The sequence below is a fragment of the Enhydra lutris genome, unplaced genomic scaffold (genome assembly GCF_002288905.1).
Source record: "Enhydra lutris kenyoni isolate GAN:26980312 unplaced genomic scaffold, ASM228890v2 scaffoldscaffold74, whole genome shotgun sequence".
Taxonomy (NCBI): Eukaryota; Metazoa; Chordata; class Mammalia; order Carnivora; family Mustelidae; genus Enhydra; species Enhydra lutris.
In genome coordinates, this window is record NW_019154158.1 from 5,138,274 (window position 1) to 5,160,320 (window position 22,047).

The 22,047-nt window shown below is 41.6% G+C and overlaps 1 protein-coding gene across 6 annotated transcripts in view; it reads left to right on the forward strand.

Annotated features, from left to right (window-relative positions):
* Positions 1–22,047, forward strand: part of LOC111160157 (R3H domain containing 2) — a 159,989-nt gene that overhangs the window by 117,391 nt on the left and 20,551 nt on the right. The window contains exons 7-18 of one of the 6 annotated variants that reach the window (XM_022523032.1): positions 2,297–2,320; positions 4,525–4,566; positions 6,553–6,639; positions 7,171–7,297; positions 8,206–8,284; positions 8,935–8,994; positions 9,557–9,697; positions 10,113–10,221; positions 12,947–13,042; positions 15,951–15,982; positions 16,081–16,134; positions 20,456–20,688. In XM_022523032.1, the coding sequence (XP_022378740.1) occupies positions 2,297–2,320; positions 4,525–4,566; positions 6,553–6,639; positions 7,171–7,297; positions 8,206–8,284; positions 8,935–8,994; positions 9,557–9,697; positions 10,113–10,221; positions 12,947–13,042; positions 15,951–15,982; positions 16,081–16,134; positions 20,456–20,688 (1,084 nt within the window). The remainder of the gene's footprint in view (positions 1–2,296; positions 2,321–4,524; positions 4,567–6,552; positions 6,640–7,170; positions 7,298–8,205; positions 8,285–8,934; positions 8,995–9,556; positions 9,698–10,112; positions 10,222–12,946; positions 13,043–15,950; positions 15,983–16,080; positions 16,135–20,455; positions 20,689–22,047) is intronic. The other 5 variants (XM_022523034.1, XM_022523033.1, XM_022523036.1 and 2 more) reach the window with 5 other exon arrangements.

Genomic DNA, 22,047 nt, shown 5'->3' on the forward strand with positions numbered 1-22,047 from the left:
ACTATCAAAAAAAAAAATGAACTGTATACAAACACATATTTAACGAGTCATAATATGGTTCATATAATAAATTCTTAAAACTACAGCTGCCTGGCTTTAGACACAGTATTAAATTCATATCCTGGTTGTATTAAAGCAGTCAGGATTTTCCGGATCAGAAATAACCTGTGAACTTGCCACTTGGTAAATGAGTGAGAAGAATTTCACTCTTTGGTTGCCATGTTGCTTTCCATCCAAATTCATAGTGCAGTGCAGATGTAATGGCAGTAGGTAGCCAGCCAAGCTTCCTCCAGGGCTCCTGTTTGGTACCCAAGCAGTGCATGCTCTGAGCCTCCTCTGGTTTACCTGTTCTGATCCTTCTCTTCTCTGTGGTCATTGCTAGTCTCCTCCGTTACCCAGACCCAATTATGTAAATCATTTCTTTCATGCCCAGGGTTGGACTGGTCGTTCTCACGTGCTTAAGAGATAGACTAATGGTAGTAAGTTAGTTTAAAAAGCAGTGGTGGCAACATTTTGGAAGGTTTCAAAAGTTGAAGCGTCATTTCTCTTGACAACCCAATTCATTTAGGCCTTTTTTTCTTGAAAGACTAAAACAACAACAACAAAGGGACAAATTAAAATCAGATAGCTCCCTGAAATATTTTGTTCTCTGGCTGCTTGCTTTTCTACTGTCTTTCCTCTTACAGTTTGCCAGATCTCTGTACTAGTTGCTTTTCTTTCCATTATCCTTTGCGTGTAAGTTGTCATTCCCCGCCCATCCTTCCAGAGTTTGTAGAGACAGTCTGCCACTGTTCCAGCTATACTTCCAGCCTCCACTGATACCAATAATGAATTTTAAGTCCTCAAGACAGATAAGTGATGAATGTTTAATTATATGCTGTCATGTTATATGGAAGATGATAATTAGATCAACTTTTGGGTCCAAGTTATTCTCAGGAGACTATTTGAAGTGGTGTTCTGAACTCCTGTTGTGTGTACCCCTTGAAGATAAGCAGAAAAGAAAGGATATGTATAAGTGTTATATACCTTATGGACACTCAATTCAGGAGTGTCTTCATCTGGATATACAAATAGGTCATGTGGGAAGTTGGAAGGGGACTGACTTTTTGCAGCTGCTAGAACAGGGGGAGCTGCTGCTGCCATCTACTGGAGCTCCTGCTCGTTCTACCAAGTCTTCAGTTTTGTGCCCCCCTTCAGAAGCCCTCTCCCCTCTACCATTTCCCAGCAGGTCATGTGCCCCTTCAACAACACTAAAAATTCTGCTCTTTATCTTACCTTCCCCCCACCTCAACTCATACCCTGGAAGTCTCCCCAGGGATCTTACTGATGCTATCAAGGGAGTGCCTGTTATGATTTGGAGCTGGAAAGTTTGCAAAAAGGGGAGTTTCCTTGCTTATACTATGTGAGACATATTCTTAGAATCAGCAGTTGGAACTCAGAACATCTTTCACATGGAAACAGTGCTATAAAAGGCAGGTTCTGAGATTCAGTTTAGAATGGGCAAATTAACCCTGACCTACCGAACTTAGGGGGGTCCTTCAACTAACCCATAACAACTGGGAATGACCTCCTAACTGGGCTTTCTGCCTTTAAACTTGTGATCCTTTTGGATTCCTCTACCGTACTGCTTTAGAAAGATCACCATGAAATAAAGATCTGATTTTGTTCATTCTCTTCAACCTTTCTGTATGTCTCATTGTCCTAGGCTAAGACCAGATTTATCAGCAGACATATTGTGACCTAATCCCTTGCCTGACAGCCACCTGCCTCTGGCATCCTGTGCTTCAGCATTGTCTGATTCCTTGGGCCTTGTTACAAGAGCTGGAAAGTGTAGAGAAAGCATGCTTTTGTACATGCTTTCTCTGCCTAGAGTGCCTTCCTTGGTATTCTTTCCTTGGCTTCCCCCAACCCCTGAACCTCTCTTGCCAACATCTGCCTGAAACTCAAAACTCAATTCAGATGTGTCTTTCTCTAGTAAGCCTTCCTTGACAGCCTTACTCACCCATTGCAGGTCTACCCTGTATAATTCTTAGAATAATGTCTGTCTCCATCTCTACAGAACTATAAGCTCAGTGAGGTCCAGGATTAGGTCAGTTTGGGCTCACTGTTGTTTCTCAAAAGCCTGACACAGTTCTTTGCAGACACTCAATATCTGTGAATGTATGAATCTGTGAGTTGCTAGGTCTGGGTTAGACACTTGTGCTGTGTGCTCCTATAGCAAGCACTATGTGACTACTTCTGTAATGCATTTAACATACTGTATTGTAATTGTCTATTTGTCTGTCTTCTCCAACAGGATTATGAGTTCCTTTTGGACAAGGTTTGTGGTTTTTATCTCTGTATCCTCCAGTAATTAGCATGGTGCCTGGTACATATTAGAGTTTCAATATGTCTTTGACTATTACACGAAAACTATCCATTCTGGTAAATAAGCAGATTCATAAATTGCTTGTAGGGCTATAAATTGGTATAACCTCTTTGAAGGTCAATTTGGCAATAATTTTATTAAAAATTAAATTTTAAAAATTTTAAAATGGGCTACAGATAAACAGTATTTGTAGATACACTTGATTTGGTCATTGAACTATTGTTTATACTAATAAAAGATCAGAAACATCCTAAATGATGCTGTTTAAGGGACAGATAAAATAATTTATAGTACAGCCCCAAGTAGAATACCATATTAGACACTGAGAAAAATGGTAGATCTTCTGTAGAATAATATCTGTGGAAAAAAAAGTTTAAAGGCAAGGTGTGTAAAATATACATCTATTTGTTGTTGTTTTGGGTTTTTTTGTGTTTTTTTTTAAGATTTTATTTATTTATTTGATAGATCACAAGTAGGCAGAGAGGCAGGCAGAGAAAGAGAGAAGCAGGCTCCCCACTGAGCAGAGAGCCCGATGCGGGGCTCGATCCCAGGACCCTGGGACCATGACTTGAGCCAAAGGCAGAGGCTTAACCCACTGAGCCACCCAGGTGCCCCTGTTGTTTTTGTTGTTGTTTTAAGATTTCTTTCTTTATTTGAGAGAGAAAGTGCATGAGCAGGGGGGAGGAGCAGACTTTCCGCTGAGCAGGGAGCCGGACTTGGGGCTCAATCCCAGGACACAGATCACGACCTGAGCCCAAGGCAGATGCTTAACAGACTGAGCCACCCAGGCACCCCCATCTGTTTGGTTTTATAAAAAAAGAAAAGAAAAACCTATGTGTACATATGTACAGTAAGCTTATATATATATTCATAAATGATCTATAGAAAGATTATAAGAAAGGCAGTACTACTTGATCCTCTAGGAGAGAACCAGGTAGCTGGGGGACAGATATGAAAGGAGACTTACTGTTTTGTATACCCTCGTTACACCTCCTGAATGTTTGTGTTCTGTGTGTGTTACTGCCTTTTTGAAAAAACAGTGAAATACTGTTTCATATTCCCACACTATGGCTTTTCCTTACTGTAACATCTCTTACATTGACCAGTTCCATCGTCATTTCTTACTCTTTCCATCCACCTTCCTGGTTCTCCATTTTGCATTGTGGCAGTGTTTGGTAACTAGCGAAGAGGACAAAGGAAAGAGAAATCCTCATCTACCCAGGACCATGCTGGTATTCTGCCTCTGTCTTGTTTTCCCTTCCCCACCCACCAACCTCAGTTCTCCCCACACCCCAATGGGCAGTGAGTTCCATTCCAGACATCTGAGAATCCCCAGGTGCTTCCTCCCATACAAAATCCTACCTCCACCTCTTCTCCAAAGCCCCCATTTTGACTTCTTAGCTGTTCAGAAACCCTATCAGTGAATTAGTCATTTCTTACCTCATCCTGCCATAGGCCTTCATTTTTCATCTTCTTCAGCTTCTATTCTGCTCCTTACCCACTTTTTTTACCCTCCCTTTGTTCTGGAAGTCTTGTCCATATCTTCCATGCTCCCTTATTTTTATCCTGTCCCAGACAGGCTATAAGAGCTACTACCAGGAGCTTAGAACTAGGAGAATTCTTATCTTCAGGAAAGGAGACAGTTGGCAAGAAGAGTCTTCATTCCATTTCAGCAGCCATTGGGACAGGTGCTTTGGGTCTCTCAAGTTAGAACTCTGAACATGTTATCCTGTAAAGATGTTATTATAAGTGATGATTAAGGGCCATATTGCATGTCCATTTTGGGTTAAATAAGCTCCTGTGATCATGCTTGGGTAAAAACACTCTGTCATGCTATGGTAGTGACATTTCCAGAAGCTGTCTAATCAGATGATTCCGTGGTTTATTCAAAAGTAATTTTTATTAACCTGTGAAGTAGGCCAACCAGTCTGTGTCTTCCTGTTCATTTTCTTCATGGTAAGTGGCCTGTGGTCCTTTCTGTGTCACAGTTACTAGAGTTGTAGCAAAGGGGAGACAGCCACACCAGGTGGGTCTCATTATTGTTTAGCTATTGTAATGGTTTTACAGTTAGTGCTTTCTCTTTGTAAACTTGTATTGTTTTTAACCTAAATGTTGATTTTCTATACCTTTAATATTTTCTAATCCCCTTCTAACAGAGGCGGACATCCAACCATGGTCATGCCAGGAAAAGAGCCAAGGTGAGAGCCCTTTCTGTATACAGTAGTCCCCCCACCCTTATCTGAGGTTTTGCTTTCCATGGTTTCACTTACTTCTGGTCAACTACAGTCCAGGAGCAGATGATCCTCCTTTTGACATATTGTCAGGTCAGTAGTAGCCTAATGCTCTGTCACAGTGCCCGCATCGTTCACCTTGCTTCACCTCATCCCATGGGCATTTTATCATCTCACATCATCCCAAGAAGAAAAGTGAGTACAGTGCAGTAAGATATTTTGAAAAAGAGAGAGAAGGGCCACATTTATATAAGTTTTTTACAGTATTTTAATTGTTCTATTTTATTGTTGTCGTTACTGTTGTTAATCTCTTACTGTGCCTAACTTATAAATTAAACTTTATCTTAGGTATGTATGTCTAGGAAAAAACATAGTATATGTAGCATTTGGTACTATCCATAGTTTCAGGACCCCACTGGGGGTCTGGGAAAGTATCCCAGGGGATAAGTGGGGACTACTGTAGTTTCTTTTCTACTGTTATTAGTAATACATTTCACAGATGCACTTATCACTAGTATCTAATTTATTTAGATTATATGCAAGCAAAGTTTTTCTGCCTGGACTTTATACTCTAATTGTGAATATACGTACACGCACACATTTCATGTTAGAAGGTTTGGCTGTATTTTTCTCTGTTATCTCTAGTTCAGTCACAGTCTGTTTCTGATACCCAGCCAGAGCCTCTCACAAAGCCTGAGCAAATTGGTACTGGTTCTGCTGTAAAGCTAGTTTTTCTGTTCACTTTTGGTTTCTCTAGGAGTACTATGTGAATGTTATCTTTTCCTCCAACATTTTTTTCCCATTTATCCTTTAGGAATTTATCCTTTATAAATCCTGCCCCATTAGTAGAAATGACTCAACACTTTTGGACATCCTAAAAATAAAGCCTTTTTTGGTGGTGGTGGGGTTACTTTTTAAGTTGGGGCAGGAAGGAGGAGGAGGATTTTGTTTTTAATCATTTTATGATAAAATTAGCACATCATGGATTATTTTAAGCGGTGTTATCAGAGAGGACTATATGTGTTAGTGTGTGATGGTTTTTTAATTTTAGTTGGGGGAACAGTAAAATATTAAACCTTTCTTGCAGTGAGAATAGTTATCACCAGAGTAATTATTAAGTGTATATACCTATTCCCCCGCAAAAGACAATGGCAGAATTTGGGAGTGGCTCAGCCAGTAGGTAGCCCGGGTTTGAAGGAGAACACGACATCAGATAAACGAACTCTGTGTCTTGCCTGACATGGCCTAATCCTCAGTGATTCTTAATTAGCTTGGTTTACTTTTACTATTAGCTTCTTAATCACATTAAATCCCAAATGTTGGGAAGTTTTCTTTCTCTTTACTCTTTTCTTAGACGCTCCTTTCCATACTCTTGCCGCCTCGGGTTTAGAGTCATTTAGCATTTATCGTCTGCTGTGCTCTAGGCACTATTTATGATATGTTTGTTTATGTACTTTATGTCACCTGATTCTCACAAGTCATCATTAAGTGTTTTTATCCCTGTTTTATTGAGGAAAAACAGAGACCTAGAGAGGCCAAGTAATTTGCTCAGGGTCTCTCATAGCTCATAAGCGCAAAAGCAGGAGTTGAAGCAGGGACTTCTGGCTCTTAAATCCAGTGTCTACTAAGCTCTTCAACTGTGTATTTTCAGTAAACTTCTGAGTCTGAAATTGGAGCATGGGCTAAAGAAAGGAGTGAGAGCTAAGTGAAGTGCTTTTCCTATCATCTGTTCAAAGTAGCCATTTTGTTTTTATATGTTTATTAATGGAAGTAGGGAAATTATCTTTGAAGTAAATCAGGAACTGGTGAGTAAGTCTTCTTTGGGCAAAAAAAGAACAGCACAAAAACCCTACTTAATGGAAGCAGCAACTAACAAAGCCAAAGAGGATACCCTTCATTCAGCGAAAAGCAGCTTTCTGAATGTCCATATATATATATTTGGGCTTTTTTCAGTCTAATTCCAAGCTGAAGTTGGTGCGCAGCCTGGCAGTGTGTGAGGAGTCCTCTGCCCCATTTGCTGATGGACCACTAGAAACCCAGGTAGGTCCTTTATCAGAGTAGTGTAACTTTTGAGATTGGCAGTTGTTTGGTAAACTGTAGCGTAACAACCACAGCTTCAGCAGTAGGCTTGGAAATCAGGGTAGAAGGAACTTCAAAGCAAGTGGTTGCTGTAAAGCAGGGCATGGCTGCAAGCATGAAGTACTGGTCTTCACACCTGGACCACCCAGGATGAGGCAGACAAGGAGATCCCAGGGCTGCCTCTTGTTTTCCCACCCACACTTTCCCTCTGGCAGTTAGACCCATTTCCATCTAGTTCCTGTGCCAAGAACAGCCAGTGTAACTTGAGCTCTCCATTTGGTGGTTGTGATTGTTGGCAGAAAAGGCTTGGCCTTCTACCCTTTTGGTAGAACCAAAGCTTAAACAATTGAATTAACAAAATACTCTCTTCTGTAAGAGAATGCTGCCACCCAAGATTTCCCTTCTTTGAGAGTTCAAGGGAGAGTAAAGTCCTGTGGGAGAATTAAAATCCTTTTTCTCCTTTGATTGTATTCCTCTTTCCCCTTAATCAAGGATATAATTCAGTTGCACATCAGCTGCCCCTCTGACAAGGAGGAAGAAAAATCCACGAAGGATGTCTCTGAAAAGGAAGACAAGGACAAAAACAAAGAAAAGGTCCCAAGGAAGATGCTTTCTAGGGGTGAGAATTCTTGCCACCCCTCATGTCCTAGGATCTGGCTTTGCGGTGCCCTTTCCTTCCATCTTGGAGCCTGACACCCACTAACCTTACTGGCTCAGCAGTTCCTAGTGTTCTGTTGACTTCATGGTTGCTTGGGGCGGTGGGGGGGTTTCCTAACTAGGTTACTTTCCTTGCTGCTTTAGCTAACCCTGCCTTAGGGGCTCACTTGCTGCAGAAAGCTACTCCGTTAACACTGGCACTACCTATAAGAGGACATTATAGTTAATTCTGATTTTATTTCTCCTCTGGAATAAGTAGTGACATGAATCACCACTAGTAGCAGATCCTCCATATATCATTTATATTTTGGTTTTAGGATGCCTGGAGTGATTTTTTAAAAATCAGATTTGCACTAATTATTAAGCTCTTTTTGGTTTTAAACTCTTGAGCTGGTAGCAAAAAGACCTGGTCCATAAAAATTATAGTTGACAGGAAAAAGGCAACCTTGGGATTAAGATTTTATAAATAAATTGTAAATAATCAATATTTGAACCTGTTTGCTGAGATTCTGGAAAATTCAGCTCTGATTGCTCTTACCTGGAATTTATTTTCCTTAACTTGAATAAAATCTGCTTTGTTTTGGTTGGGACATTCAGCAAATACTTAATTATGGTAAGGTAGCGTATCAGTGTAATACTGATGCAGCACTATGACCCAGATTCTACCTTCCATCATTGTCATGGGGAATCTGGCAGGGGGAAGGGACCTGGCAAATCAAGCGTCATTCTGGTTTTTAAGCTAAAACCCCTAAAGTTTTATTTTACTTTGCTGTGATCCCTCCTGATTGGGTTGTGGGCTTCTGCTTGGGATTAGATTTCACGCAAGGCAGTTTCATTTATTTTAAATTTCTTTTATTGTGATGGTTCTAGACTCCAGCCAAGAATATACAGACTCCACTGGAATAGACCTACATGAATTTCTTGTAAATACACTGAAAAAGAACCCAAGGTAAAAACATTATTTGATGGAAGGGGGACAGTAGGGTCCAGCAGGATACCGAAAAGGACAAGTAGCTTTTCAGGATTTTTCCATTAGTCAGATCTATGCTTCCGACCCTCCACCACCTTTCCCTCTAATGTAGTTTTATATTCCGTGAGGGATTCAGAATACCCTTGTGTTGAGGTGTCTTCTTTCAGAAGAGCTGAGAAAAATCTGTGGAAGGAGAATGCAAAGACAAATGTGAAGTCTTGGGAGAACCATATAAAAGCACAGAAGGAAAAATAATTGATACATACATATGCTAAATCATAATTGTTTTAAAATTGTTTAAATAACAAGATGGAATGTAGACTACTGATTAGATTTATTTTAAGTATAAAGTATGTGTTTAAATGAATATGGCTGCCAACAGAGAGGTTTCTGATAAGGAAAACAAAGTACTGATTAGGAGGATCTGCAAATGTATACTTGATTGTTTTTCTCTTTTTAAAGTAATGTAAGACAGGCCAGTGAGGCTCAGCAGCCTCTGTGTTTTTGTCCACTGTTGGGGTTTGGATCTGTCCCTCCCTTCAGCTTCTGTAGGGTGCAGGTTTCAATGCTTTTAATGTCTATGGGAGGGCTGCTTTTTGTTTTGTTTTGTTTTAATCTTTTTTAAACAGGGACAGAATGATGCTGCTAAAATTAGAACAGGAGATTCTGGAATTTATTAATGACAACAAGTAAGTTATTTGAATGAAATACACATTTAGAGGTGGGAGGGGGCACTGAAAAGAAATTCAGGTACAATTTTAGGAGATTCCTCTTAAATCTTTCCCTTACAGTTTGAATTTTGAAGTAATTACTCACTGGGAACCAAAAGGAGTTGAGGAGAAATAATCAGAATGTATTAAAAAGTACATGTGACCAAGTGAGGTTTTTAAGTTATTGCACAGACTTCAGTTGAAAAGAATTGATATCTTTTCAGCAGCTACCTTTGTCCCATATTTAGTTATTCTTAAACTTCTCCCTTTTTCCCTTGTAGAATATCATCCAGGTAGAGGAGACCTGGAGCTTAAGGAATAATCTTAAATGAGGGTAGTGGATCAAAGGAATATACAAAATGCTATAGATAAAGAAGCTGAGAGAACCTTTTTGGTTCTCATTTGAGTAAGGATCTATCTTCCTTATAACATGTCTGTTTCTCCTAAGAAATTCTCTACTTTAGACATAAAAAAAAGTTACAGTTGGCTATTACTGCTGTTGTTTATCCTTATTTCACTTTTTCCCCTGGTTTCCCTTCAGTAACCAGTTCAAGAAGTTCCCTCAGATGACCTCATATCACCGGATGCTATTACACCGGGTAGCTGCCTATTTTGGGATGGACCACAATGTTGATCAAACTGGAAAAGCTGTCATCATCAACAAAACCAGTAACACAAGAATGTAAGGGAAGAAACCACAGATTGGGAGACTTCCCTGGAATAGTCTGTGGGGGGAAGAGGAAGGTGTAGGACCAATATATTCCTTTCTGGGGAGGAGATAGTATGGAAGTTACGTGATCGATTCCTATGCTTTGTGAGGACTTGGAGATAGATTCCGGAGGCAGTGATGTTTTGTGAAGACTGGTGCCTGGCCTCTCTTCACCTTTACTGATGGTACAGGTATAACTTTAGGAGAAGACAACTTATTTATATATATAAAGAATAGACCTTGAAGATTTCATTGTGACGTTTTGGATGCCTGACTCCAGAAACTTCCTCAGGGGACTGCAGGATATAAGAATGCTTTATTATGAGGCCTGCTTCCTAACAAAAGCATCTCTTACCTTACTTCCTTCTACATTCTCCCCCAATCCCAGCCCCGAACAGAGATTCTCAGAACACATAAAGGATGAGAAGAATACAGAATTTCAACAGAGATTCATTCTCAAGAGAGATGATGCCAGTATGGACCGAGATGATAACCAGGTGAAGAATGGAAAGGGGTTGGGCCTGTACAGAGAGATTGCAGTAAGAGAAACTGGGAGGGGAGAAGAATTTTTGTGGAATAAAACTCTAAAACATCTTAGTATGGAAAAATGTATTGAGTTATGCTGAGTTGGCTTTGGCTTAATGTTGAGGACTGACTACACTTGTTGAGCTGAATGCCGCCCTATAGCCCCAGAGAGACATGGTGCTGAGTTTTGCTGGGTTTTCTCATTTGGCCTAGAACTCCCTGGTTCTGCCACTAACTTCTAACTCTATGTCATTTTGGGACAAATCAAGGTCCCTCCCTGCTTCAGCCTTGATTCAGCTGATGGCTTCATTCTTTTTTTCTTGAATAGTTAGGAATTTCTTTGGGAACCACCAAAAGCTACTTTATCCCACTTCTGTCTTATCCTAGCTCAGGGCTAGCCTTGGACTGGCAAAGTTGTGATGTAATATACCCACCTATAAAGATGTTTCTGATCCCTTTCTGCAAACTCCTTATTCTTTTCCCAACTCCTTCCACCAAGGTGAGTGAGTTAATTTGACATTTGATGCTGGGAGTCTCAGGCAGTATCCCCTTTTTAATCCGTTCCTGTGGGAATAAGAAGTGAACAGTCTGTCCCATTCCTTCACTCATGGGCCTGGCTGTTGCCCTGACTTCTAGCCTGCCCTTCAGATAGTAAGTTTTCGTTTGGGGATTAGTTTTCTCAGCCACGTACAGGGTTTAGATCCAACCTGCTTCTGCTTGACCTCCGAAGGAGGTTAGGTGGAGAACCAGGATTAAGGTTTGAAGAACGTGGTTGAGTAGAGCCAATATTAGTCTTGCTAATTAATGATAACTGTAATAATATCTTACCTCTAGAGTCAAAATTAGTTTTCTTGGGATATTGTATGGTCTTGAGACCAGGACTTTTCCTGCTTGCTACTTGAGTATTTGAGGGAGTCCTTTTGAGAAAAATGCCATTATCTTTTGTGGACAAACACACTGGGTCTGATTGAAAAGAATGAAACATACAAAAAGACAAATTTTAAAAAACAAGAAAGAGCCTTTCCATCCTGATGCCCTTCTCTCCATTTTCCCAAAACCCTTTTTCTGTGGATCAGGAATTATTCAGGCCTAGTGACACATTGGGGCAAAGTGGAATCTGTCCATATTATGAACTTTCCATCTCTCAGCTTCAGGCTTGATCCATAGTAGGGGAGCCTTTATGCATTTTCTGTCTATGATATTAATAATAAATACAATGATTGTTACTTCTTTTGAGTGTTTTCCCTGAACTAGACTCTGTTCTAAGCGCATTATGTACATTATCTCTTTGAATTGTCTCTACAACCCAGTGTAGGTGGGGTTATTAGCTCCACTTTAAATATAAGAAAGCTGAGGCTAAGAGGTGTTAAGTTACTTGCCTGAAATAACTTTACACAGAATGGAGAGCTGAGATTCTAGCCGGGACCTCAAAGCATATTATGCTCTTTCTACTCTGTCGCTGGTTCACCAGTGTTAGGGGCCCCTGAGGTCCTACATCTTCTTGGAGTAGGATTTATAAATGGACAGTTTAGTAGGATTTAGGTTCTTAAGGCTAGTGAGAATTAAATCTAGTCAAAAGTTGATACTCCTGAAGTTATGCCTACCTCTGGTGACGATCAGGAAGATCAGCCTAGAGTAGTAGCCTCCTTGGTTGCTTCATCTGAAGCTTTCAGAGCCTCTGGATTGAAGGTCAGAATCTTTCATACCTGATGACATTCATTTGATGGGTTGTCTCCCTCAGAGCATCTTGCCTTCAAGAGCAGTATGGAAAAGGACACTGTGTACACCCTACGTGGGACAGTGCCCACAACTCACAGGCCAGGAGAGAAAAACAATGATGGAGAACTGGGCGGTAGGCTAGCCAGAGGTGGTGATTTGCCCAGCCCTCCCTCTTCACCTCTCTATATTTTTCAGAGAATTTAAGGCTCTCTATCCTGCATTTCCTTCTTTTCCCTTTCTGTCACTCTCTCTCTCTCTCCTCCTTCCACCATACCTTATTTGTCTCTTCCTTTCCCTGTCCATCCTTCTTTCTGTTCTGTTCTCCTTTTCTTTCTCTTCTCTTTGTGTTGCTATGTTCTTTTTTCTATTTCTGTAGTTTCTATCTCTTTCCCTCCCTCCAGTGGCTGTAGTTAAGATGAGAAAAAGTGCTTAAGCTTTTAGGTTAGCTTCACTTCGATTTCATTCCCAGGGCCCTCTTCGCTGAGCTGAGTGTGACTTGGGTCTTCAGGCCATGGCATTAGTGAGTAAAGAAGGGATAATATCAGGTGCTAGTTCTGTAAAACTCTTCTCTATATTCAGCTCTGCTAAATACTTGTTTCTTCTCCCTCTCTAGTTTCCTCCTATCCCTTTCTTTCCCTCCAAAGCAATGTTGTTTATTCCCTGGGCTTTTCTCTTGATCCTTAGGATCTGACTACTATAAGGAAGTAACCCAATCCTTATAAATAGTTGTTGTTCTTGTCACTCTGGGTGGGGGTGGGGAAATGAAGAGGTTCCAATCATCCAGAAAACCTGATCTCCCAAACTGCATGGTCAGATGTACCCAGTGAAACCTGTCCGACACTGGAAATTTTATTTTATTTTTTTTTCCATTTTTTTGATGGCAACTATAAACTCTCCCGGTTTCTCTTCCTTGCTGGTGTGCAGTGAGCTTGCAGTACGAGGAGAACTTAACTAGCTTAATTCTGCTCATCGATCTAGATCAGAGTTCCATTGCAGGATGGAAGGAGGAGCAAGTCAATAGAAGAGAGAGAGGAGGAATATCAAAGGGTCCGAGAGAGAATATTTGCCCGAGAGGTAAGTGTAGCTTCTGAGAGTTGTCAGCCCATAGCTTTTAGCTCTTAATCTTTGGAACTGTGATTGGAATGAACCCTCCATAAATGTTTTGTTGTTGTCTTTTTTTTTAACCAACATCAGCCAGCCCCAATTTGTCTCTCATATTAAATGTGGCTTACTGGGAAACTGCAGATTTTTATATGTATTATTTTAATACATTTTGCTGTATGGCATACAAAGAGCACAAATGGAATGGCTGAATTTGGTAGATATGATTAGACTGAAAATAGAAATGGTTTTAGCAGGGCTTATGGAAGGGCCCTGACTCTTGCCTGTCAGTCCCTTTTCCCACTTACCCTCTTTCACTTCCACTATTCATTTTAGGCATCTTTGCTTCTAGGTGGAAGACTTAGTGTCCACACAGCCTATATACATCCATCTTGTTTGGCCAGCCTCGTTTTTAGGATATGTTGGTGGTTGTTAGAGCACAGGTCTGCCATCCATTCTCTGAGATCCACATTCCACATGCACAGAGGGTACCACTTACTATTCCCTCCAGTCTCTATCTGAATAGGAAGTCTCTTTCTTCCTATATTTCCTACCTCGCTTCTTAGAGTAGGATGGACTTATGGGCCAAAAGGCAACATGATCATTTTAGGCAACTTTATTCTTAAGAATTGTGGGCCATATTAAATATACTTGGTACCCCTATATTTGGTGGCCTTTGCCTATAAGACTAAAGAGAAGTATTTAAGAAATTCAGGAAAGGCTGTAGATAAGCAAGAGAGGAACAGATCTTCAGAAAAACGTAGGGGATCTGGATAACAGCACTATCTTACAGTCAAATTAGCAAACAAAGTAGAAAGAGCCAACCTCCCTTTGTAGTCAAAAGATGGCCAGTTCTAATCAATATACTTTGATGAACACTACTCTCCTCTCATTTCCCCACTCTCCCCTCCATCAGCAAGACAAAAAATACATTTATCTTTCCATCATCACCTAGCTCAGAGAAATATTATCTCTGACTTCAAGAAAATTGAACTCCTCTATGAACTTGTTCTGTTGTCTCAGGAGACCCAAATGTTCCAAGGATCCTCATGGGGACAGATACACAACAAATCTGGCCCAAAGTCCAAGGAAAAGGAATCGTCTTACCTTCTGTTATATAGACTTCAATTCTGAGTCAGAAAAAGAAAAGAAAAGAAAAAGTCCATCCTCCAAATTATCCAACCATAGCCCAAAGAGGGTTCTTTACCTTTACCTGCAAACCATTTGCATGGAATGAGAGGAGAGTGGTCACTTATACATGGCTGTGGCCGGCAATGACCTTGAGATAGAGCAGGTTGGTGGATAATAACAAAGATTTACATACTGCTTACTATCTTTCAGACACTATTCTTAGAATTTTGCATAAATTTATTTAATCCTCACACTAGGTCTATGAGGTAGGTTGCATTGTTTTCCTCATTTTATAAATGAGGGACTGAGGCATAGAAAGGTTAAGTCATCTTAGATCACACCTCTAGTTAGTGAAAGGGTTGTTATATGAACTCAAGCAAAGCAGTCTGGCTCCAGAGACCATGTCCTTGACCCCTAAAGTAAACCACCTCGCCATAGCTTGCTCTACTCTGGGATCTTTAGATTAGGAAGTACCAGTGTCATCCTGGCATAGCCATCTGTGATGGCTGCTCTGCTTCACTGACACATGGTAAATGACTGTCCCACCATGCCAACCATTATTAGCACAGCCCTGGACACTGAAAGCACAAGTAACTATTAATAAGGTATTGCGGCTAACGAGGACCAACACTGGAACATACCTGTGTACAGCTGTACAGCTGTAATAAAATCACATTCGCTCTTCTCTCCTTTTTTCTCCTGATTGCTCGTCTCTCCAGCCTCTACTAATATATTATTCTTTGTTAAATTCTTGTGGATTTACCACTTTTCATTTCAGCACTTCCTAACTCTTGCTGTGTTAGAGGCATCAGGAATCTCAGAAGGTCTAGACACGGAAATGTGGCCAAAGCCCACCAAAATCCTGAGATTCCTATGTGGAGAGGAGCCTGGCCAGTCAGAGGGAGCTGGTGAAGGGTAGAGCTGTATAGGTTGGGTCAGACGGGAGGAAGAGGCAGGCCAACAAGAAAGGGAAGTGGCAAGAAGGGTGTTTGGATGGAAATGCTGCCACCGCAGCCTTCTCTGGAGCCTGAGCTGCCCCACATAGGCTCTGCTCCATGTGGAGCCCACTCTCCTCAGCAGTGGGACACTCTTGGTGCCTTTTTCTAAGGCTTGGGAGTGCATCACAGTGCTCACTTCACTCAGCTCAGTGGCTTTGTCAGGAAATGATCCCCCAAATGTTTCGGGCTTTTAATTCTTTCATTTTTTCTAGGCTCCGAAAAGTACCTGCTTCCCCAATTTCTTATTCTCCTTGGGTCTCAGGTCAGGTCAGAATGTCTTTCATTTTGGCCAGTGTGGAGGATAGAAACAGAATAGTTGTGGAGGATGACTTCCAAAAACACTAAATTTCTTTCTCTTGTCTCCCTTTGCCTTTCCCTTGTTCATACTCTCTAGGACCAAGCTCACCAATTATTATGCTCAGCTTACCTCTAGAGAGAATAAATTTAGAACTAAAAAGGAAATAATAGCTTAAAACTTTCCTCTTCCTCCTTTCCATACTCCCACGTTTATCAGCGTCTCTTTTTAAGCACTCTGTGGGAGGGCTAAAAACACTGAATGCTCTTTCCCACTAAAGGTGAGAGGTCAGATTGGGTGTGTGGGTGTGGGTCATCCTATCCCTGCTCCCTCTCTCCCTGTTGGGGGGTGAGCTTGGTTTGAGGACCTCGGGTATTCATAGCATCACGGACACCCTTTTCGGTTATGCCATGCTGTTTTCTTATAAGTTATTTTCCGTTTTCTCCCCTTCACCTAGACTGGCCAGAACGGATATCTAAATGACATCAGGTTAGTACCACTTAGCATGTTCCCTGCTTCTCATTGAGCTTTGTCAGTGAGGTTAATATAATCCTGTAATGATGCTTTTCTTTGATGTTAACCAACAGACTCTCCAAAGAAGCCTTTTCTTCTAGCTCTCACAAGAGAAGGCAGATTTTTAGGTACCTCTGTGTGATCTATATCTCTCCTTGTTTTTGTTTTGTTTCGTTTTTTTTTTTTATTTTATTTTGTTTTGCTGTAATCTTTTTAGCGGAGTGAGTTTGCTCCATGCATGGCTGCTTGTGGAATAATTCAATTTGTGGTTTTTGCAACGTTGGATATTTTTCCCCATTAAAAAAGAAATGGCTCCTGCACAATGACTTTATTTTTATTGTTGCTGATTTCATTTTAAGTCGTGGATAGGTGGTGAAGGGGACCAGATAGGTGTATCTGGGATAGGTACTGCTCCTTTCCAAAAGTTTGCTGGATTTGGGCATTTGGGGAAGATTTCAACATACATTTATATTAAGGTAAAAGAATGGGTATCTTCTGGCTACCTTTTCTGAATCTATGAAAGATGTGAGAAGCTTATCTGTGACCCAGCATAGGGAATGTTTTATAGCTTTAAGAAAGAATAGCACGTGCACACACACATATAAAAACACAGACATCTCTGTCTATGTAGTTTTCTCTTTGGGACAATGTAATCTGTAAGGTGGCCTCAGAAAAAGACTTGTCTGCCTTAGCATGGACATATAGCACATCTTTTTTATGGCTGTTCATGATTTGCTGTTAACATTGGTGAAAGCTGCTGTGTTAACTTCTTCAGGCCTAATAGTCTCCATGTTCCACAAAGCAGTCATGAGAATCTCCCTTGCATTTGATTTTCTCAGTCCCCCTCCAGAGGATTACAGAAGGCAGTGAGAGAAGCACTTCATTAGGACCCTGTCTGGCACCAACTCATTTTAAATACGTTCTTCCCATTTTACCAATAGGAAAACTATGGAGAAGAGAAAGCCTGAGCACTCAGTAGTAGGATTCGGGTCCAACCCTTTCCAAAGGGCTTATGGGTTTTTCAATCCTAAGCTTGATAGGAACTAATTAACTCAAATTAGTTAGAGTTCTCTTTCCCGGTACCTCAGTTATCCCTTCCCCCGTATCCTTTCTAAAGCTAGTCAAACCACATAGAAATTTGGGTTGCAAGATTTCTCATTCTTGGAATGGGGCATTATCTCCTCTTCCATATCTGATCTCTTTCTCCTAGACCATCCCACCCTGAAATCCATCTGAAAGCCCTTAGGCAGTAAGGACTCTGCCTTGTTCATGATAGTTGAGGTAGAGTTCCCCTTTAAAAAAAATAAAAATTCCCTATTCTCTGTTGTATACTTCAAGATCATAAATCATCCTAGAATCCTATAATAAACAGTTTTAAACTAACTTCTCTGCATATGCTAATGCACAGGGCTTTCCTGTTGCCAGAGTATACTGTATACTCTGTATCCTTCATATCTCTCAGCATCCTGATTTGGTAAACTGGTTTACATGTAAGAAAACAAAAACAGAGAAATTAAGTAGCTAGCCCAAGTTGACATGGCTGTTAGTGGCAAAACTGGGACTGACTCTCTGGTGTTCTTTCACTGTACACCAGACCAGACCAGCTCTCTATAAACGTCACCCTTCCTCTCTGAGTAGTGTTCCATTCAGAGCCCTAATTCGCGTTCACTGATAGAAGTGATGCCCACCGCTCTGTGAAGCAGGGAGCCTGCTTCCCTTTCTCTCTCTGCCTGCCTCTCTGCCTACTTGTGTCTCTGTCTGTCAAATAAATAAATAAAATCTTAAAAAAAAAAAAAAGAAGAAGAAGTGATGCACACTAGTGCTGTGGAGCATCAGATTACATCCAGCTGTGCAGGTAACAGCTCTAAGGATCCAGTGAGCAGGTGCAGCCGTCTTCTACCCAGACCTTTTAAGCTGCTGCTTTCCATACTAAGTGTTGGCTAAAGATCTAGGTCATCTAAAATGCGGTACCATGGACCCTCAAGGGGGCAACTTCTTCTGTTTTGGTACTAGTCCAGAATCCTAGTGATGAGAAGCTGGTCTTCTAGAACTGTTTTTACAAGTGTGTGAAACAGATACTGTTACACCACATTCCATCATCCTCACTGGCAGTAACTAGGGCAACTTCCCAGTTCTTTGGAAGATTCTGCTCCATTGACAAATAAGCCATTACTGGCATTTACTGTCACTTCTTACACAGGCCTGCCTACCCACTCCCCAGATCCAATAAACTGAACTTTTCACCAGCATAAATCTACTTGTGAGAGCTAAGTCAGCTTTGACTTTATAGGAGTTTAAAGTGTGAATATCTCTGTCCCTCACCCCCATTTCTCCAACACACATACATACCCCAGTCCAGTGCTTAGAACTGAGTCTGGGTGCTTTCCCTGGTTGCCATATGTTTTAGTAAAGTGGAAAGACATGGCTAGAGATTAGGTTTAGTTGTAGTGCAGAAAATTGATCTCTTTCCTGGCCAAGACTCAACTTAGATTCTCTACTTCTTGGAGGTTTAGTGTGCTAACTATGGTTAGATCATCAGACTAGCCACATTTTCAACATTTGGCCATCACTGTCTTGGGGGAACTGGTGGAGTACAGAAGCGCTGCCGCTTTGGCTCAAGCTTCCCAGGGTGTTTGGTTTAAAGTTGACTCATTCACTGTTTACCTCCAGTAGAAAGACAAAGTAAATGGCAGAATTGTCCTAATAGATAGTGCTGTGTCTGATTTAGGTATAAAAGTCCATTAGGATTTGTCTTGTAAAATTCAGGTTCTAATACCTAATGAGCAGCTCCATCCATTGCCACTGCTCTGTCCCCTTCCCCAGCGACAGACACATCTTTATTGAGTTCTCTCAGTAGACTTGCCTTTGACCATTGAGTCAGAGCTCTTGGCTCTCACTTCAGGTCTGGTTCTGTTCCTGGAGAGTCCCTGATTTACATTTCTTTCTTTGTTTCCCATTCCACTTTTGACATTCCCAAGAGAAAGGGATAAGGTTTTAGGGAGACAAATATTTTCCAGTTCTCTTAACTATATAAAGAGGGAAGCATTGAGGTTATATATACATCTACTTGGGATTCCAAGAAGAATGAGCATGTCCCTAACCAGCTGTGCCAGTTTGTTTTTTGGCCCACCATGTTTGGCTTGACTAAAAACTAAAATAGTGACCCTAGCTTTTATTTTGCCCATTTTTCCCTACAGTAACCTTAGGAGCAGATATCCTCCAATAAAGAAAGGTATTTCTTTAATATTACCCTCATGGGAAAACTACCTTTCTTTTTTAGAATAACTCTGAGCCTTGTATCTTTGAAGTTAAGGGGATTGGGATGGGGTTTTCTCTTTGCTTTAGGCGGGATGGTGGTGAAAGGGAGGGAGCCCAAGCCACTATGATTTTTGCTCACCTGCATCCCAGTGTATATACTAAAATCTTTGTAATTGTTGTCATTTAGTTTCTTTAGGTCAGTAGTTGTTGGTTGTGGAAGATATGAAAGGAAAATTCCTGGTTCTTGTTTGTTGATTAAGAAGCTGTAAGGGCTCAATAAGACTTACGGGTTTTAGGTCAACCCCATCTATCTTAAGTACAAGTGTTTATAATCATAGGCAGTAATGATGACATCAGGATAACCCTGATGTTTCCAGAGCAAAATAAGAGAGAAGTCCCTTGTGCTTTGCCTAGGGCAATAGGTTGTTAATATGGCGGCAGCTAGGCACAGCCAGCCCCCTGTTCCTTGCCATCCTGGGTCCCAAGGGCATATTTGCTTGATCATGTTGAACACTTTAGCCCTTAGAGACCCTGGAACCAGTTGTTCCCAGATACCAATGCAGAATTTCCACAAACAGGTTGGATCAATTTCAGACTGTCAGACTGAGTTTTCCAGAGGGCCCCATTAATCTATTGTACTCCTCTTCCCACCTCTGGAAAAGTGGTACCTCCACTGGCTTTGACACATGTTATGTGGAAGACCTTTTATATTTATCCATGTCATGGCTACCCCTGCCTTCTAGCAATAGTAACTTCTAGGAGTCCTTTTGTTTTAAGAACTCCTAGAAGGAAAAAAAAAAAAAAAAAGAAGAACTCCTAGAAGGAGGCGATACCCCTCTGCTCCCACTATCTCCTGTATGTGTGGGATCCCTGCGGGGGCAGGGGAAAAGACTACAGCCAATCTCAGCATCATGTATATGGTTTCCTGTCCACCTCTGGTCTGATGTATTGAATTAGTTGCCAGTGCACTGTCTTCCAGATTTGCCTCTATGTTCTTTGTTACTGTACTGGATCTTGTTCTGTCTGCTCCCGGCAAGTCTTGGTGGCCAGCCAACTAACAAGAAATCAGTGTCCATCCTCCTCCCAGCCCTCACCCCTTCTTTGTTATTGAAAGAATAGAAATGAACTCTCTCCTAGCTCTTCTGCCGAAGTGGTAGGTGGGGGGTGCTCTGACCACTGTGGTCTCTGCAGGGGGAACCGTGAGGGGCTGAGCCGAACCTCAAGCAGCCGCCAAAGCAGCACAGACAGCGAACTCAAATCCCTGGAGCCACGGCCTTGGAGCAGCACAGACTCCGATGGCTCTGTCCGGAGTATGCGGCCCCCTGTCACCAAAGCCAGCAGCTTCAGTGGAATCTCTATCCTCACCCGAGGGGACAGCATCGGGAGCAGTAAAGGTGGCAGTGCAGGAAGGATCTCCAGGCCAGGTACTACAGCTTCTGTCCTTCAGTGTCATGATCATCACTTCTTGCTTGTCTTCGGCAAAATGTCACTGATGTTTACTTTTAACAAAACCCCTGTCCCAATATAGTGTCCTGGAAAACTAACACAGTCAGATGAGGAGAAATTTGATTTCTTGGATTCATTGTTCTTTTGAGTCCCCTCTCTGATTTTCTTTCAGACTTTCTTCCCTAATTGGAAACGAACAAACAAAAGATTGGGATTCAATTATTTTATCTTCTTTCCGACCAAGGTTAGGCATCCCTATCAGCCCAAGTTCAAGTTACATACTAGGATGAGACTGATCTGCTTTCATTCTGTGTTTATAGAGGGGTGTTTTATTCTGAGTTTATAGAGGGGTGGTAGAGCAGAAGAAACCCTTGGCGTCCAGCTGTTTTAATCAATTGGTAGCAGCCAGTAAGCCAGAACTGCATGCTTTGGCTGCTTCTCTGGAGCTCAGCCGCTGTGGAGGAGCCTGTGTTCTCCATGCCAGCCCTGGAGCCACCGTCCAGCTCTCCTGACGTGCTGTGTAAGCTTCTCCACCTATTCCTGTTGTGCTCTTAGCAGGGGGTGTTTAGCTCTTTATACCCAGTGGGTCTCTGTTTCACCCTCCTCCCACCTCTAAGAATTCTTGCCTCTCATCCCAGAAGTTCTATAGTCTTGTCCTCAGAAGACCTCAGTAGTCGTGAAGATTTTGCCTCTGTTAGGTCTCTGCTGTCCTTCTCTGTTACCTCTTCTCTAACTCCACTGCCTCTGCCTTTATCTGGGCTTTGTCTTTTTTTGTTCATTATGACACTAGCCCCCAAGCTGGTTTCCCTGCTCCCTTTTTAGCACCAGTTTTTAAGTCCAAAACGTAGATCTAATCATGGCAGTCCTCCCTTTAAAAATGTCCCGTGTTTCTGCATCCCCTGCATAATAAAATCCAGATGACTTAATGCAACATTTTTTCCTGACCCCAGTTTGCTACTTTGGCCTTACTTCAGAATATCCTTCTTCCTCTCGTCCTCTGGCCATTGGTTGGATATGGTATTAGCTTCATCCCCTCTTGGTCTGAGAAGCCTTCTCCTCACCCTTCAAATCCATTTCTCTTCCCACTTCCTCTTTAAGTGAATTACTGCTTCTTCAACCTTGCTGCCATATCATATCACGGATGCATCCCTTATCCTTATCAGATTATAATCATTGTGTGTGTGTCTAGCTCCTGTCCGAAGATCCTGTGCTGCTTAAGGGCAAGGACTGTGTTCTCTTCACCTTTGTGCTCTCAGTTCGTTGTACAATGCCCAACACATAGCAGATAGTCAGTAAAAATATTTTATGTGAATGCGTGGCTTGGAGAGGCTGAAAAT